Here is an 18786-nt window from a genome sequence, read left to right on the forward strand (position 1 = left end):
AAATAGAAATGTGATATATTTTAAGTTGATTTTTCCCTTCCTAGATTACAAACCGATTTAGTGGCATATAATTTTTAAAGTTGGTTGCTAAATCAGTCAATAAATAAGCCTTTAAATCAATCTTTGAAATTTATTTGAAATTGGTCTCTAAAATTGGTTGCTACACATTAGCGAGTAGTGACTAGTGGTTTAGATTTTGATTATTATCGATAACTAATTTAGTCATTAATTTGTTTATTTATTAATTTGCGTACTTCTAAGGACAATTTTTCTTATAGTAATAAGGTTGAATAGACAAGTGCATATTTTTCTTAATAAGATGTCAACTCCTGCAAGGCATGGGTATTTTGATTTTTTTTCACTTAATGAACAAATTTTAGTATAAATAAAAAAATAAGATATGTTTACATGTAGTTTACTTCATTGAAAAATTATAGTTTATGTGAAAGGATTGTAAATCTTTCTATACATTTGTTTTGAATTGTACAAATACTTTTATTTAGTTTACTAATTTTATAAGATATACCTTCTATTTTACTAATTTTTTTGTTGAAAATTTTAGTTTTATTTTCAATTTAATTATCAAGCAAGCTTTAGTATAACACTTGTTTACATTAATCCTATATTGCAAATAATATTTTTTATAGTAGTTACAGTAGATTAGAAAAAAAACTAATCATTGATGTTTGCATAGAAATTAACATATGTTTTTATACCGGCTTAATTGTACTTTTCTTTCATGTAATTATACAATCTCACAAATTTTCCCCAAACACATTTTGCTTCTCAATTTACAAAAATGTCATAAATTTTATTATTTTATCATATTTCACTAAATGTCAAAGGAAAAAGATGACTTATTTTTATCCTTACTTTTTTATTTTCTCATTTTCATCCACTCTATTTCAAGATTTTCTTCACCTCTGTTGCAACATGAGAATAGTATTACCTTACTCCATTTCATTTTATTTTGTCTCTTACCATCAATTCTTACCAATTGGTCAATTACCAAGTTCAGTGACTGAAATTCTAGCAGTCGCTAAATTTCGATCGTTAAACCACATTGAAATATAGACTCCTCTCATAAGTAAAAATTTAAATATGTTTTGATATTTAATATATATTTAATTTTTTATGTTTAATTCCTAATAAATTAATAAATTTTATTTTAGTCTGTATTAAAAATAAAAAATTTTTTTATCATAAACAAATATAAAATTTATTAATTTATTATGAACTAAAAATAAATATTAAAAATTAAAAATAAAATTATTATTTTATTAATAACTAGTTGTAAAATAAAAATTTATTAAAAAATAAATATTTATTAGAAATAAAAAAAACTTATTTAATTGATACTAGACAGCAAGTCACATTCGTTCCCAAATCATTAAAATCCCTACCGCAAATCCTTAGAGCGAAGAAATTGGCGTCTGACATTCTCCCTCACTCTCTTTTCAGTTAGGGTTTGCACAACGGTGGTGAGGTTGTGGATTCCCAAATTTTGAAGGTAATTTCTCAGAAGCAGAAGAAGTAGTTGGCACTTGATATGGCTCGAAGGAAGAGTATTGCTAGCAGAAAATTAACTAAGCGTCAGGTAATGAATGCCTTTTATTATTCTTCATTCATTTGGGCTTCCCTATTCACAGTTATCATGACCTTGAATTTGTATATATATTTTTTAATCACTTTCATTACTGTTATTTTTTACTGTGTAGTTTGAATTTCAGTTTTGTGTAATGCCTTGCATGTGTATCTATCTGTATTATTCTGTATTCTATTATAGAGATTTTGGATTTGTAAGTAGGGGTGATGGATTTAAAAAGCCCCATGAACTCTTAATTAGCAAACTAACTAGATATCAGCTTTTCAGTTTGTTTTCTGTTGTAACAATTTTTCTTCTTCTTTCTGTTATAGGTGTTTAAAACAGTTAGTGATTAAGTTGGTTTTAGGTGATGGAAGCTGAGATGGTTGGATATAGTTGGCAAACAAGCAATTTATAGTCTGTGTTGTTAATTTTGTGTTAATTGCAGATGGTACTGGCAGAGAAAGATCACAATAAAGGAAAAGCTTCTAATAGTCATCCAATGAAACAACATACTAGACATCTAGGACAGACGACTTCTGAAATTCCACCTTGTGCTTCATCACATGCAATATCTCGTCCCACTGATCCATTTGCTAGGACATCTGACGTGATACCTCCCCCTTCAATACAAGGGATACACTCACCACATACTTCACAACCTACAAATCCTGATGCAGGACATACCATTGATATTCTCCCAAAGATGAGCAGTGCTATTGGCAGAAAGTTTGTTAGGCAGCAGGTAATGCCTTTTATCCTTCATTCAATGGATCTTATTGATTTGGGGCTTCACCCTTCCCAGTTATGATGAGTTTTATGGTGCTGTAGCTGTTACAACTATATTTATGCAGAACTATTGAAATGTACCCATTTTATGATCTGATTCTCAATCTTGTCTTTTTATAAGGCTATTAAAATGTTTCTTTTACACGAAATCTGATAGGAGGCAATAAATCATCGGAACTAGATAGCTTTGCAAGATTACATGAGATAGTAACTTACAGCATGAATTTGGTTGTTGAAAGGTGTATGGATTAATTTCCATCATTCCATGTGCTATGTGATCCTTTTAGGTCCTTTGGGTTATTATTCATGACAAAGATTTTTTTTTTCTTTTTCCCGGATAACATTCATTCATTCAAGCACAATGCAAGATCTTTACCATTAGGAAGTTAAGAAATAGAGGTACATTAGGTAAGTTTTTCATGGTTCAGTCCCTGCTTCTTGATTTAAGCACATTGGATAACATTCATTCATTCAAGCACAATGCAAGATCTTTACCATTAGGAAGTTAAGAAATAGAGGTACATTGGGTAAGTTTTTCGTGGTTTAAGTCCAAATGGTGCAGTCCCTGCTTCTTGGTTTAAGCACATTGGATAACATTCATTTGGTTCATGCACAATGCAAGATCTTTACCATTAGGAAGTTAAGAAATAGAGGTACATTGGGTAAATTTTTCATGGTTTAAGTTTAAATGGTGCAGTCCCTGTTTTTATGCCAATATTGTGGTAAGATCCTATTTCTTACGGCACCTGTCTTGTGTGCGTAAATTCATCTTGTTCTAATCATCAGTAATTCATTTACTATGTTTGTCCCTTTTCTTTTATTTTTTTTTTCTTTCTTCTGACTGTTATTGTTTTTCAGATGGCAAACTTTCAATTTATAATGAATTCTCATCTTTGTAATTATGTTCTCTACATAGTCCACATTTTGTTAATTGCAGATGGCACTGGCAGAGAAATATCGGAATAAAGGAAATGATTCTAAGGGTCATCCAATGAAACAATGTACTACACGTCCAGTGCCGATGACTTCACAAATTCCACCATGCGCTTCATCACATGCTATATCTCGTCCCACCGATCCATTTGCTAGGACATCTGATGTGAGAGATCCACCTTCTATACAGGGAGTGCACTCACCATGTACTTCACAACCAACAAATTTAGATGCAGGACATACCCTTAGATCATTTGTTGCATTAGAGACACAAAACAACGATGGCAAGCCAATTATATACCTTAGTGGACAAGGGTATTTTGATCTATTTTGTTTCTTATTTGACTTCTGTTTTTTAAACTTGTGACCGTTTACACATAATGTTTGCAGATTCTTACCTTCACGCCCTGTTGCTAATGAGATTGGGGATATCCTCAAGAGTCATTATACTGATCCCTGGTCATCATGGAAGAAGATACCAATTATAACAAGAGACTTGTGGCTCGGAGAGTTTTTGGTTAAGTTTCATACGTTGATTATGATGTTTAATTTGGATATATATATTTAGGCTACTTTTAGCTCATTTGTTTTCTTCTATATACAGAGAAAGTTTTCTATTTGTCCACCGGATTACAATTGGGCAAAAAAGAATTTTGAAATACAAGGTGCAGCAATGATGAAAAATATTCTAAATGAGGCTCGAACCACAATGAATAAACCAAATTGGGTCAAAGACGATGTTTGGGAGAGATTATGTGAGCATTGGAAATCTGAAGAATTAAAAAAGAAGAGCACCCAAGCTAATATGGTTAAGTTGTCATTTAATACAATTTATTGTATTGTTTACCTTGCATGATTTAGTGTAATTATGTTTTTCTTTAAAACCTACAAGTTCTTAACTTGTATTCTTTGTTCTGTTTTAGAGTAAAGAGACTGGCACCCTTCCTACTCCATTGGACTTGTTTCGTCTCAAGCATCAACTTTCGGACAACACATGGGTGGATATACAGGTGGGTATAGGGGTGTAGGCCCATGGATGGTTCGTTGAACCCACAGACCAAACGGTTCAGGAACTCCAAAACTGTCAGTCCATTTAAACATTAGCTTATTTTGCCTGATCCATTTAACCTGTTATAAACAGATTACTTTTTTGAATTAATTACTTTTTTGAATAATATTTATTATTTTATAGTTTTATTAGTGTATTTGAATAATTATTACTTGGTATTTGATTAGTATACGTTGATTTCTTTCTTAGTATTTCAATATTTATAGTTTCTTGATGTAAAAAATTAGAGATATTTCAAATTTTTTTATCATTATTCAAAAAGTTGACTAGTGTTTTCAATTTTCAATTTTTTTTTATTATTGGGCCAGCAAATCAGTCCATTAGCCTGTGAGATAAGTGGGCTGGATGCAGTCTAGGTAAAAATGTGGTCCATTTAATGTGGGTCAGCTTGGTGTAGTTCATTTAATTGAAGACCAAAATGGACCGAACTGACCCATATACTCAGCTATAGGTGGATAGGAGATCACAACATGTCAATGTAATGAGCTATCACCTTTATAATCATGTAATTGTTTATGGTGTTGTTTTATTTTATTTTGGTTTGGTATGAAGCACTCATTAGGCTTATTATATTGGTGATGGCAGGAGGAATTTGCACGAACATTGGAACAATTGACCAAAAGTGCATTTGCGCAAGGAAATCCTCCACCAAGTGAGTCAGATGTCTGGCATGCTATAGTTAGAAAGAAGGGGCTTGGAATGGTAGGAAGGCCTTGCTATCATGGCTCATCTTCATCAATGGAGTGGGTAAAAAGACAAGATTTTGATGAATTAAGAAAAAAAATGAAAGAAATTAGAAATGAAAGAGATAGGCTTCAAAGTAGAGTTGCAAACATTGAGAGACTTGCCGAGCATAACAATGCATTGATTCGAGAATTGATGGAAAGTATGAACAAGCCATCTACAATAGATGAAAGTCAAGATGAGGATGGGAGTAACTGAGTGAACCATAATGACTCATTGATGCTGATTTACCTTTAATGTGATTATGTCTAAAGGCAAATGTCCTGTACTTTGGATATTAATGTATTCATAGTTAAAAAATTGCTAATTTAGTGACTGATTTACCTTTAATGTGTTTATCAACTGATTTGCTCACGTCAGCTACTAAAAAATTGGTTTTCAATGACAATTTTTCTTATAGTGGTATAGGTTGAGTCGACGTGTACATATTTTTCTTAATTGCCTCCAATAGCTTCCATATGGTGAATAGGTAATGTTTGATGCATCATGGTAAACTAGCTGGTGACCCGTGCTCTGCACGGGTTGGAATTTAATATTCATAATATATTAACATAAGTTTAAATAAATTTCTATAATCTTAAGTTTTGTCTATCGTATTTATTTTGGACCTTTTTTTGCTTTACTGGAGGCCAGAAAGGTCATTTTTTGTTTAAATATTATTGTATGTTATAATAATATTATAATTAAGTTTAATCATAAACGAAGAATGAGTCTACATTATTTGATAAATAGTGTTAACTAACATTATACTATCATATATCTTTTTAATTTATATGGGTAGAATTGTAGGAAAACTTTTAGATTCATATGGATGAATTTTCACCAATTTAAACATGGAATTTTTTTAGTTGTGACACGAACTTGGATTTAATACTACACTTATTGGGACATGGCAAATTAACTCAGTCAAATGCACTAATAGTTTTGCAATAAAATTAAGTAGATGAATAGAGGAAAATAGTAATGTACGTTTGTCGTGATTTTAGGTTTGTAAGTCAAATGAGTTACTTACCTTATCCATATTCTAGATTTACATTAAGGAAAGAATGTTAATTTTTTAATTATCTATATTTTAGAGATATATTAATTCTTTTCAAAAGCTTTGACCCATTCCTTGTTTGCAAATCTCTTAAAGCGTTAACTTTACCATACATCCACCTTATATTGAAACATATCAATCAATGTGAAAATATTAACATGCTAATAAATATTAGAAAATGCTGAATGGTACGAAAATGAACGAATGACACAAATGATGTGGTGTCTCATTTAGCCTAATGGTACGGAAACGTTCACCCCTAAATGATGTTGTGCCTTATTTAATTTTATTCAAAAAATAATATTATAGATTGGTATTCAAAAAATAATATAAATATATATATAAATCGACTTATCAGGTTTAGAAGGTTTTTTAATAAGCTTAAGCCTGGTCTATTTAATTTAATAGATTTTTAAAAAAGTCTAAGCCTAACCTTTTAATTAAATAGGTCAGTTCAGGTCAGACTTTATGTAGGTCAGATCATAGGTCTCTGTAGGTCGGTCTGGCTTATTCCCACCTCTATTCTTCTTAGTAGTAGTTTTTATTAGCATAAGGGTAAGATGAAAGGTGTGGAACTAGAAGAGGTTGACACATAAGCAAATCATATGATGTGGCGAAAAATATAATATTGACGTATAAGCGTGCATCTCAGAAATTATATATATTATAAATAGATAGTTGTAGCAGATAAAAGAAAAGGCTTGCTTAAAAAGATGGCATCCTGTGCTTTTATAATCTCTCTACATACTTCATGTGAAGAAACTACGACATTTGTTAACTTTCCCATCTTCAGATTTTAAGTGTATTAAGGGTCCATATTTGTTAATTTGTCATGTTTCTTGGGAGTTATCTGTGCTGGTTTGACATTATTGATAACCGCAACCGTAAGTTTTATACAGATAAGCTTGGCTTTATGGTAGCGCTAATAATTAATGATCTGAATGCAACACAAGGCAATACTTTGCAACCAAATTAATAACTTTCATAGTAGAATTATTCTCATAAAATTATTTTCTGCCTTTTTTTCTCTTGAATTGAACCCCTTTTTTTCTCCTGAATTAAAAGTATACTTACTACAAGCCAGAGAGAGTTGAAACTAAATAGCTAAAAATCTTGTTTCATACCATCTTAATAAAATCAAATCAATAATTTTTTTTCCTGATAGTATTTGCTTTTGAACATGATCACTACGGGGGCATCCCTCGACTTTGTCGTCTTTGAGTTTAATTAGCCTTGTAAATTGAATATAGCCACATCGTTTAAAAAAAACTTTTAGAGACACATACCTCAAATATTTCTCCATTTACAAATAGAATCAAAGAAGAATAATCTAATAATGGTTAACACAAACAACTAGTCCTTATAATTTTACCCAGTTTGATTTTGCGTCTTCATTGCACTTTATCCTTTTGGATATGGATTCATACTTTTTTACTCGATCATTAAATTTTGATTCCTTACTCCTTATAGTTAAAAACCATAAATCTTAATGTCTATAAGCATGAGGAGCCAGAAGTATTATAGGTAAAGTAAATCAAGCCACTTTCATTGTGGCACTACATATATACTAATCAGATAACTTAATTAGGATAGTTAAGACATGACATGCATACTTAAATAGGTGACCTATTTATAATAGCAGGTGATGAATAATATGAATCAAGCATAGTCCGTTTTTTCTTCTTGCACTAAGCCCAAATGATTCGCTCATGTCAAGTTCTTCAAGTTTGATTCCATTAGGCAGCTTCCAATCAAAATGGTAAAGCAAATGAGCAAGTGGCAACTCAATGTCAGCTATGGCAAATGCAATGCCTGGTCCTCCTTCCAGCACCAAAAGGAATAAACTCAAAATTTGTGCCTTTGTAATCTATTGAGCTATCCAAAAACCTCTATGGCTTAAATGTCTCAGCATTAATCCAATACTTAGGGTCTCTTCCAATAGCCAAGCATTGATGAAGACCCTTGTTCTAGCAAGAATTTCATATCCATTGATCTGACATTTTTCTTTGCTTTCTCTAGGAAGCAATAGTGGTGTAGGAGGGTGTAGCTTTATTGTTTCTTTGATGACACATTTTAAGTATGTTAATTTGTCCAAGTCAATTTAATCTACACCCTTTCTCACTACTAGAAAATAGGCTTTCTACATCGGTTATCATGCATCGTTGTAGCCCGGTGTCGTTGAAGATGTTGAATTCTGACATTTTACATCGGTTATTAGGACAACCGATATAGATATTTGCCCATTTTAAGATGGGTTGGTATCCAAACCCATCTTAGAATGCTAGATTTCTACATTGGTTGTCTTGAAAACCGATGTAGAAAGTCATCATTCTACATCGGGTGTAGCCTGAACTGTTGTAGATTCCTACCCCACGATAAAGCATTCAAGTTGATCTGTAAGGCTTCTACGGATCAAGTTGATTCGTAAAAGGCTTACAGATCAATTTGATCCAAAGGCTTATGGATCAAGGATATTTTCATCATTTCATCTTAAGTGTTGGGTGCACCTAGCAACACCCCCACTTTTTTTAGTTACTAGCAACAAAATTACAGGCCTATAAGTGTAACAAAAAAAAATCTTATATATTTGTACTCATACATTAATAATTTTATGTTACAACAACAAAAACAACGCCTTATCCCACTAGGTGGGGTCGGCTAATTAATAATTTTATGTTAAACAAGACTTTTCCGAAGCATTCCAAAACTACGTGAAACAATATTCCATTCAAAATATAGCGTAATCTAATGCATCATTTTCATCATCACTATTGTTAGGAATAATTCAAAGTTTTAAAAAGTTGTAAACTGGTAGTTATAAGGTTGGCTACGTTTGCTTTCTTATAACCAACAAGTAGTTACTATTAACCTGCTATATAAGCAAGGTTCCTCCTGTAATCAATAGAGAAGTGAATAAGCAATTCAATTCATTTTTCTGTAAAAGTGTAATAGTTAACATGGTATCTAGAGCTTATACGAACCTGACCTGTGAAGATTAGAAAGAGGGAGAGCAAGCTTCTGTTGACACCAAAAAAACTGAGGGAAACCCTTCTTCTTGAGATTCTTTTTGTGAGTGATTCTTCATTGTTTTCACCATCATATCTGTGATTGTGGTGGCTAAGTGGGGTTCTTGATAGTCAAGAACGCGGGTAGAGGAACCTCTGAGATAGTAGTTGTGTATAGGAAAGTGAAGGAGGATCAAGGTGCAACATGGCTGGCTCAAACAGTATCATTCAAGGATCTTTACTGGTTTTCGATGGAAAACTGTTTGATGATTGGAAGGTCAAGATGCTGGCAATCTTTGGCTTCCAAGATGTATTTGAAGTGGTGACATTTGGGTTTGAAGATCCTGGAAGGAAAGCCACTGAAGAACAGCAATTGGATTTCAAACAGAAGCAAAAACTTGACTGCAAAGCTCGATTTCTCATCTACCAATGTGTGAACTCAAAGATTTTCAACAAGATCTCGAAGGCCTCTACCTCTAAGGAAGCATGGGAGATTATGATGAAAACATATGGTGATGGAGAAAAGAACAAGAAAGTGAAGCTACAGACTTTGAGAAGGCAATATGAATTACTATGCATGGAAGAGAAAGAATCAATTTCAGATTACTTTGATAGGATTCAAGAACTGGTTAATGCCATGAGGTCGTGTAACGACAAGATCCCCGATGAACTAGTGGTAGACAAGATCTTGAGAACATTGCCACCACGATTTGATCATGTGGCTGTTGCAATTGAAGAGTCAAGGAACTTAGATGACATGGAGATTGAAGAATTGCAGTACTCCCTAGAGGCACATGAAATGAGGATCAATGAGAGAAGATCCAATCAAGAACAGGCACTTCAAGCAAGATCCAACTACAAAGGAAAAGGGAAAGGACCATGGAAGGGAAATAAGCCATGCAGTAATCAGAAACACCAAGATCAAGGATATAATGCAGGCAGTGAATTCTTTAAAGGAAAGAAAAGTGATCAATCACAGAAGAAAAATGATAGCTCCAATGGCAGCAAGGAATGGAAGTTTGATAAGAGGAAAGTGAGATGTCACAACTGTCAAAAACTTGGTCACTATGCACGAGACTGTTGGCAAGGAGAAGGTGCTAAAAATAAGCCAAAGAATCAGGCAAATCTGGCACAGGATGAAGGATCAGATTCTGAAGTTGTAATGCTCATGGCAACCACAAGTAAGGAATCCTCTATTGACACCTCTTAGTACTTGGATTCTGGATGTTCCACTCACATGACAGGGAAGAAGGAATGGTTCATCAGTTTGGATGACTCATCAAAGAGAAAAGTCCGGTTTGCAGATGATAGTAGTCTCACTGCAAAAGGGATTTGTTATGACAATGGAAGACAATTGCCTCAAGGTATTTGATAGAAATCAAAAGCTGGTTATCCAAGCAAATCTGTCCCAAAACAGGACATTTAGGATTGGGATGAATATTCTGAAGCATCAATGCTTTGCAACCTCTGAAAATAAGGAGGAATGGTTGTGGCACCTCAGGTTTGGTCATCTCAACTTCAAGGATCTACACCTACTTACTAGCCACAAGATGGTTGAAGGATTACCCCATATTGTAGTCCCTAATGAGGTGTGCAGAGAGTGCATTGAATGCAAGCAAACCAGAGGAAACTTCAGCAAGTTTGTTCCTACCAAAGCAACTGAGAAGCTAGGGGTCATCCATTCTGATGTGTGTGGTCCTATACAAACAGAAACTCCTGGAGGCAGCAGGTATTTCATCTCTTTCATTGATGACTTAACTAGGAAAGTTTGGATTTATTTGATTAAAAGGAAGCATGAAGTCCTAGATGTCTTTAAGAAATTCAAATGCTTAGTTGAAAAGCAAAGTGGAAAAATGATTAAGGTACTAAGAACTGATGGTGGGGGTGAGTATGTGTCAAAAGAGTTCAAGGAATTTTGTGAAAGTGAGGGGCTAATTCACGAGGTCACACCACCTTACACACCTCAACACAATGGCACAGCTGAGAGGAGGAACAGAACATTGCTAAACATGGTGAGATGCATGCTTAAGAGCAAAAACCTACCATGTTTCTTGTGGGGAGAAGCTGTATCAACTGCTGCATACATATTAAATAGATCTCCCACTAAGAGATTTATAGATACTTCACCAGAGGAAGCATGGACTGGAGCCAAACCGAGTGTTACACACCTGAGGATCTTTGGGTCAATATGCTACAAGCATGTTCCTGATCAACTTAGAAGAAAGCTTGATGATAAGGGCATGCCACATATCCTAATTGGTTATCACTCAACTGGAGGCTACAAGCTGTATAATCCAGAAAGTGGTCAAGTATCCATCAGCAGGGATGTTATTTGTGATGAAACTAGAAGCTGGAATTGGAATTCAATTTCTAGTGAAAGTCAGTCCAGGATATTGTTAGAAGAAGAAACACCTCCAGCTGCACCAATTACTAACCAAGTTCCTAGTGTAAGGAAATCATCAAGGACAAGTCAGCTACCAATAACTTTGAGGGACTATGAGCTGTTTCAGGATTCAGAAGTCAACTTAGAAGGAGAATTGGTCCATTTTGCACTCATAGCAGAAGCTGAACCTGTCGAATTTGACAAAGCAGTGACTAATAAAATGTGGGTGAGGGCTATGAAGGAGGAGATTGACTCTATAGAAAAAAATCAGACCTGGGAATTGGTGGATCCTCCTTCAAACAAGAAGCCTATAGCACTAAAATGGGTTTATAAAGTGAAGGTTAACCCAAAGGGGGAAGTGGTGAAACACAAGGCCAGACTTGTAGCAAAAGGTTTTCTGCAAAAGGCTGGAATTGATTATGGTGAAGTCTATGCACCAGTGGCTAGGATTGAAACTGTCAGATTTGTTGTAGCCATTGCAACTAATGCTAACTGGTCCCTGCACCAACTAGATGTTAAATCTGCTTTCCTAAATGGTCCATTAGATGAAGAAGTTTATGTGCTTCAGCCACAAGGGTTTGTAGTGAAGGGTTCAGAAAACAAAGTGTACAAGCTGAAGAAAGCATTGTATGGCCTAAAACAGGCTCCAAGAGCTTGGAATAGGAGAATCAATAGCTTCCTGTCACAGATTGGCTTCAAGAAATGCACCTCAGAACATGGATTGTATGTGAGATGTCTGTAGGACAGCAAATCAGAGACATTGATTGTATGTCTATATGTTGATGACCTCTTGATTACTGGAAGCTGTGAGGAAGAGATTACTGCATTCAAAAATCAAATGATGAATGAATTTGAGATGAGTGATCTTGGACTTCTCTCCTATTTCCTTGGAATGGAGTTTAGAATGACTCAATATGGTACAGTGATGCATCAGTCCAAATATGCACAAGACCTACTGAAGAAATTTAATATGCAGCAGAGCAATCCAGCAAGAACACCAGCAGAGGTTGGCCTTGTGTTAGAGAAGGAAACTGATGAAGAACCAGTTGACCCCACTCACTATAGGAAAATAGTTGGGTGCTTGAGGTACCTATGCAATACAAGGCCTGATTTAAACTTCAGTGTTGGGCTAATCAGCAGATTTATGCAAGAACCAAGGCAGTCTCACTTGCTAGCTGCTAAGAGGATTATGAGGTATATTCAAGGGACAACCAATTTTGGAATTCTATTTCCTAAAGGTGGAACTGACATAGGACTAGAATTGACTGGATACTCTGATTCTGATTGGTGTGGGGATAAAAATGATAGGAAAAGCACTGCAGGATACATTTTCTTTTATGGAGGAGCACCAATCTCTTGGTCCTCCACCAAGGAACCAGTGGTAGCACTATCATCCTGTGAAGCAGAGTATATTGCAGCCTCAGAAGCTGCATGCCAAGCTATGTGGTTGGATGCCCTGATTAAGGAGTTGCAGTTGGAAAAATCAGGAAAGGTGAAGCTGTTGGTAGACAATAAATTTGCCATTGATTTAGCAAAGCATCCAGCTTCCTATGGAAGAAGTAAACACATAGAAACAAAGTTTCACTTCCTAAGAGAGCAAGTCAATAATGAAAAGCTGAAGATTGAGCACTGCAGAACTGAAGTTCAGCTTGCAGACATACTCACTAAGGCTTTGAAGCTAGAAAGATTTAGATGTTTAAGAGATTCCATTGGAGTTGTTTGTGTAAATGCAACTTTGAATTAAGGAGGAATGTTAGGAATAATTCAAAGTTTTAAAAAGCTGTAAACTGGTAGTTATAAAGTTGGTTACGTTTGCTTTCTTATAACCAACAAGTAGTTACTATTAACCTGCTATATAAGCAAGGTTCCTCCTGTAATCAATAGAGAAGTGAATAAGCAATTCAATTCATTTTTCTGTAAAAGTGTAATAGTTAACAACTATTTCTTATATCCTTGCCATCCAATTTTATTTGGATACATAGGAAATAAAGAACAAACAAAACAACTATAATCCTTGTCATCCATTTTAATAAAATAAAATCGCTTTCAACAAGTGTACAAATATCTCACAAAAAAAAGTAAACAAATGTAAATCATTAGAAAATATGTTTATATAAATATATAATAAAATTATTTTATATTATCAATATATAATTTAATTCCCTCTTATTATTATAAGTTATACTTATGTACGATATGTGATATATATTTGATGGAAATGATGGTGGATTAACTTGTGAATTTCCTCTTGAAAAAGTTGTGTATTTCATGAGTAATTTTAATATTTCAGACTTCTTTAAAAATAAAAAACCAATCTAATAATTTTTTACAATCTAAATCAAAATAAATTAAATTGGATTGAATTTTATTTTAAAGTTAAATTAATTAGATGATCATTGAAGAAAATTAAAATAATTGGATCAAACAATTTTTTCCCTCCAAACCGATCTGTCAACGCCCCTGTCATGATATCCAAATATACACTTTTCTTTATTTTAACTCAGTAAAGAAACATGCTGATCAAACATTAATACAAATATACAATAGATATCAAGTTTTCTTTATTCTCAATTCTTTTATTTTTACTAATTACTGTAGAGCTTGTGTAGGCTAAGGATGGAAAGTGATAGGAATGAGGCACAAGTCATCTTTTCTACGAGCTGATACTCCAAGAGCTTCAGTCATGTCCAAATCTTCATTCTTCATTCCATTGGGAAGTTTCCAATCAAAATGATACATTAGAAATGCAAGTGGAAGCTCAACATTGGTCAAGCCAAATGTGAGGCCAGGGCATATTCTTCTTCCAGCACCAAATGGTATGTACTCAAAACTATTTCCTTTGTAGTCGACAGAACTTCCAATGAACCTTTCAGGATAAAACCTCTCAGCTTCACTCCAATGGTTTGGATCTCTTCCAATTGCCCAAGCATTGACTATGACCTTGCTTTTGATTGGTATGTGATAACCATTGATCTCACAATCTTGTCCACATTGTCTTGGAAGCAAAAGGGGACCAGGAGGGTACAGTCTCAATGTCTCTTTCACAACAGATTTCAAATATTTTAGATTCTCCACGTCACTTTCATTGGGGTGTCCTACTTTACCACCAAACACATCTCTTACCTCAGCATGTATCTTCTTCGTTACTCTTGGATTTTTTATCATCTCTGCCATTGCCCATGTTATGGTAGTAGATGATGTCTGAGTTCCACCTCCAAACATATCCTTCAAAATCATGACATCAAGATGTTGCCATATATGAATTTTATGTATAGGAAAATTTGAAGGAATACCAACATGCATTGCAAGTTAATTTGCAGTGGAAGAAATACACAAGGAAATAAAATCAAACCCAAATAATAGCAGAATCCACCAATAAGTGTAAGTAATTAGTCCAATACAAGTGGGCAGCATAGGACTTACTGTAAGTTAGAGATGTAAACCTAGTATACAGAAAGATCATTATACAAAACTTTGTGCTTTGGAAGTTGAAAATATATTTCAGGTTTGCTTGTTCTGTTCCAAGTGTAAATTGATGTAAAGTGTAGGTGGCTAAGGTTCTGTTTGGATAAACTTCTTTATAAGGATTCATAAGATAAAATAAGAAGACAAAATGAAATAAACTTCTTCCATAATCTAAAAATAGCTTATATGCATAAGTTAAAATCAACATTTTGGAGACACTAATATGAGAGAACTTCTACAAATTAGATTTTTCAAAGCTCATTTTAGCCTACAAGAGAAAGTTAGTTTATTTTTCCTTTTTATTTTCTTTTCCTATAAGTACTTATTGATAAGACTTGTTATTCTATTCTTATTTGGAATTGCTATACTAGTGTCAAGTGGCGACTTAGTTTTGCTTCTTAATAATTTACATCTTTGTGATGATAAATTTTCTCAATACAATGTAAAAGTTAACTAACACTTTTCAGAAGTTATTAGCACACAACAGCAAGTTAATAAAAAGTAAGGAAACAACAAGCTATTGGTTTACCATAAGGAAGATGTGAATTGTTCATTACTTTCTACTAAGCAGATAACACTGATGGAAAACGTCAATACTCTTACCAAAATCACAGCCTTGATACTATTGTCACTTAAGCCAAACTCCTCCTTCATGAGCACGTCTACAAGATCATCCGCCACTTCTTCACCCTGGCCTTGTGTGGCACTTGACTTAGCCTCTCTATGTTCATTGATGATGCTTTGCATTATCCGGTCGGCTTGTTGATGATACTTCTCAAGCTTAGGCTTCAGCCCTGAGATGTGTTGAAGCCATTCAGCAGAAGGGTACAAATCTCCCAAGTCAAAACCTCCAGCAGCCTCTGTGCCTTCCCTTACAGATGATATGAATTTTTGATGGTCCCTACACTTGTTTCCAAGGGCTGTCCTTGAAACAATTGTAGATACTGTTGTAAGCACTTCTTTGGTGAGATTGATGGCTGACCCTTCTTTTGATGCAATCCTTTTGATGAAATTAGTGAGCTCTTCCCCTCGGATTGGTTGGAAAGATTGGACGCATTTTGAGCTTAATAGCTCCGATGTACAAATCTTCCTTAGCCATCTCCAATAATCACCATAAGGTGCAAAAGACATACCCTTAGAATCATAAGACATTATCTTTGAAGCTAGTATTGGAGGCCTTGATGAAAAGATGAGATCATTGGTGTTTAACACCTCTTTAGCATACTCAGGGGATGAAACCACAATGGTAGAAACCTCTCCAAGCTTCAGATGCATCAAGGGTCCATATTTTGCTGATAAATCTCTTAGCCGACAATGGGGAAGGGAGCCAACAATGTTGAGTATGTTCCCTATGATAGGTAGCTTCCATGGCCCTGGTGGTAAATTTGGAGTTGAGGCAGATTTCTTTTTCATTATTTTGTGTGCCATAAACATAAAAATGAAAATGGAAAAATGGATGTGAAGTAAATGGTTTGAAGATTCATGGTGGAAACAGAACGCCTTCAGTTTTACTGATGAAACTGTTTTTGCTACTCTTATAGATTGTAGAACCTTCGTCATCAATTATTGGGCATTAGTAATCTCCTGATTACAATATATTATGCATTTTGATGATGTATTGGATGAAAGCAACACCAATTCAAAATGGACAAGGATGTTAGCATAGCCAAAAACTAGAAACAAAGATATATATTTCTATGTACAAGATAGTGGTTGAGGTAGTACATCAAGAAACAAACATTTAGTTTTAAAAACTCCATAGCAAAATCGTACTGCTTAGAAAATTGCAGAACTTGTGATAGTTATTAAATTTTAGAGCAATCCTTCTCATAAATTTTAGACAGATTACATTGAGATCCGCTGAATTTAGGCTCAATTACAATCAATACCCCTTAGCGACTGAAAACTCCCTTGATTGACTGATACACATTACACCTGTATCCTTCTTAGCAGTAATGATACACTCTTACGTGACATACCACATAACTCATGTCCTAAATTTATAATAGATTTCACTATAGAGGCTTACAAACTAACTATTTAGTATTTACATTGTTGAGACTAATTTAAAAATAATATAAATTAAATGTAATGTACCCTAAAAATTATAAATCTTAAGAAAATGTAAGCAAATGACGTGGCATCAAAGTTAATTAACATTAGGATAAAAAAAAGCTTTTAAACTACGCATTAGTCACACAGTTTTAATTATCTGTTAGAGCCAAGCATAGCAAAACAAAGCTTTATTTCAGTTGACAGTAGAAGGCTTCATAAAAGTTAACTTTGATGCTTCTGTAAGACAAGGCGTAGGCACCAGAATGGGCATGATATATCGTGATCATAAGGGAGAAGTTTTAGCTGCTGCCACAAATTTTATACCAACCTGTTTTGATCGAACAGTTGCTGAAGCGCTCACTTTTTGTTGGAGCATAACAACAGCTGCTCATTTGGCATTACCACAGACACACTTTTTTTTTTGGTGAAATAGGTATCCCTCTGTCGAAAGCCAAAAACTAATCCTCCGAAATACTGAGATCCATTTAAGAGATTAATATCTCACAATATATGTTTTTTCATATGCACTGGTCAGGGATTGAACCCATGATCACATGCTTAAGGGACAAAGTTATCTACCAACCATGCCATACCATGTTGGTACCACAGACACTCTTTGAAACAGACTGCCAGAAACTGCATGTATTGTGGCAGACCAGGAATAGGCATGATAGATCTTATTCTTATGTGGCTCAGATTCTAAGAGATTGCATGTCTTTAAGGCAAAGAGGAAGGTTTTAAAAAATGGTCTGCAGTTGTGATTTGGGCTGCAACATCAAGGTTATTGTCTGTGACCATAATTGGGACTGCATTGGCTGCATTTGTTTGTAGTTTGCCACGATATCAACAAAAATGAAACCGCAACGCAACCGTGACCTTGCATAGTGGTAATTTAGTTGCAGACAGATTAATTAGCTGCACTAGCTTTTGATTTGAAGGAACACGTCTGGATTGAGGAGACCCCTCACCAGGTGTTAGCCTTTATGCAGTCAGATGTAATTTCCTCTCAAGGCGTTTTGCCTCTTTGATAAAAATTACATCTTACCTCAAAAAACCTCAGTTGTTACATTCTTTATTATTCATAATAATCATTTTTGTTTTTGGATACTGTTCAATGTATTTTATTCTAAAAACAAATAATCATTTTGGTGCCTTTGTAATCAGACAGAAACAGAGGAAACCACAAAGGAAATGAAATGAAGACTTGTTATGAAAGAGAAAAAAGGGCTTGGTCTTCAGACGATGTGAACTATGTTCAAGTCAATGGAGAAGGAAACTGAAGAGACTTTTCCAAAAAAAAAATTATTATTTTTCTGATTAACTGAAAGCCTGAACTTAATTGTCATTCCATTTGAAATTCTTTTTATTGTTTTTCTGATTTTTCATTTTATTTTGTTTGCCTTGTATATGTAGGCTTAAAATGATGTGGTGAGACTTGCAAACACCAATGGTTTAACTATAAGCCCGCCATCCATCCATAGATGAAACATTTCTTTGAAAGATTTTTTCTTCCCTGTACTTTTTTTTTTTTTTTTGCTTTTTAAAACTAGGCATCCTTTGTAATCCAATAACTTGTCCTTTATCCCCCGAGGTAAAGGTTCATGCATTTTAAGTTAGTTTTCTCTAAAATAAACTAATCTAAACATAGATATAATTTTAAGATATCTAATTTTACTAACCTTTGTAATGCTCTAGCATATACTTCTTTTGGAGCTTAAT

The 18786-nt window shown here is 34.2% G+C and overlaps 2 protein-coding genes across 3 annotated transcripts; one reads left to right on the forward strand and one right to left on the reverse strand.

Annotated features, from left to right (window-relative positions):
* The first annotated feature begins 1381 nt into the window (after positions 1 to 1381).
* On the forward strand, positions 1382 to 5491 carry LOC114423505. 2 transcript variants are annotated; one of them, XR_003668846.1, is made up of 8 exons: positions 1382 to 1597; positions 2034 to 2330; positions 3312 to 3622; positions 3698 to 3824; positions 3912 to 4115; positions 4231 to 4317; positions 4685 to 4854; positions 4962 to 5104. XR_003668846.1 is itself a non-coding variant. In XM_028390293.1 (7 exons), exons 1-7 carry the CDS (start codon positions 1550 to 1552, stop codon positions 5316 to 5318), a joined length of 1431 nt encoding a protein of 476 aa, XP_028246094.1. In that variant the 5' UTR covers positions 1382 to 1549; the 3' UTR covers positions 5319 to 5491. The 2 variants fall into 2 exon arrangements, 1 of the variants encoding a protein (XP_028246094.1); XM_028390293.1 differs by lacking the exon at positions 4685 to 4854 and having other exon boundaries at positions 4962 to 5491.
* An 8523-nt stretch (positions 5492 to 14014) lies between these two features.
* Positions 14015 to 16852, reverse strand: LOC114423903 (cytochrome P450 71D9-like). Its single transcript, XM_028390813.1, has 2 exons — positions 15616 to 16852; positions 14015 to 14772 (listed from the first exon to the last, which is right to left on the reverse strand). The coding sequence occupies exons 1-2, from the start codon at positions 16570 to 16572 to the stop codon at positions 14158 to 14160; spliced, it is 1572 nt and encodes a 523-aa protein (XP_028246614.1). The 5' UTR covers positions 16573 to 16852; the 3' UTR covers positions 14015 to 14157.
* Between the last annotated feature and the right edge of the window lie 1934 nt (positions 16853 to 18786).

The sequence above is a fragment of the Glycine soja genome, chromosome 8, assembly GCF_004193775.1.
Source record: "Glycine soja cultivar W05 chromosome 8, ASM419377v2, whole genome shotgun sequence".
Classification (NCBI taxonomy): Eukaryota; Viridiplantae; Streptophyta; class Magnoliopsida; order Fabales; family Fabaceae; genus Glycine; species Glycine soja.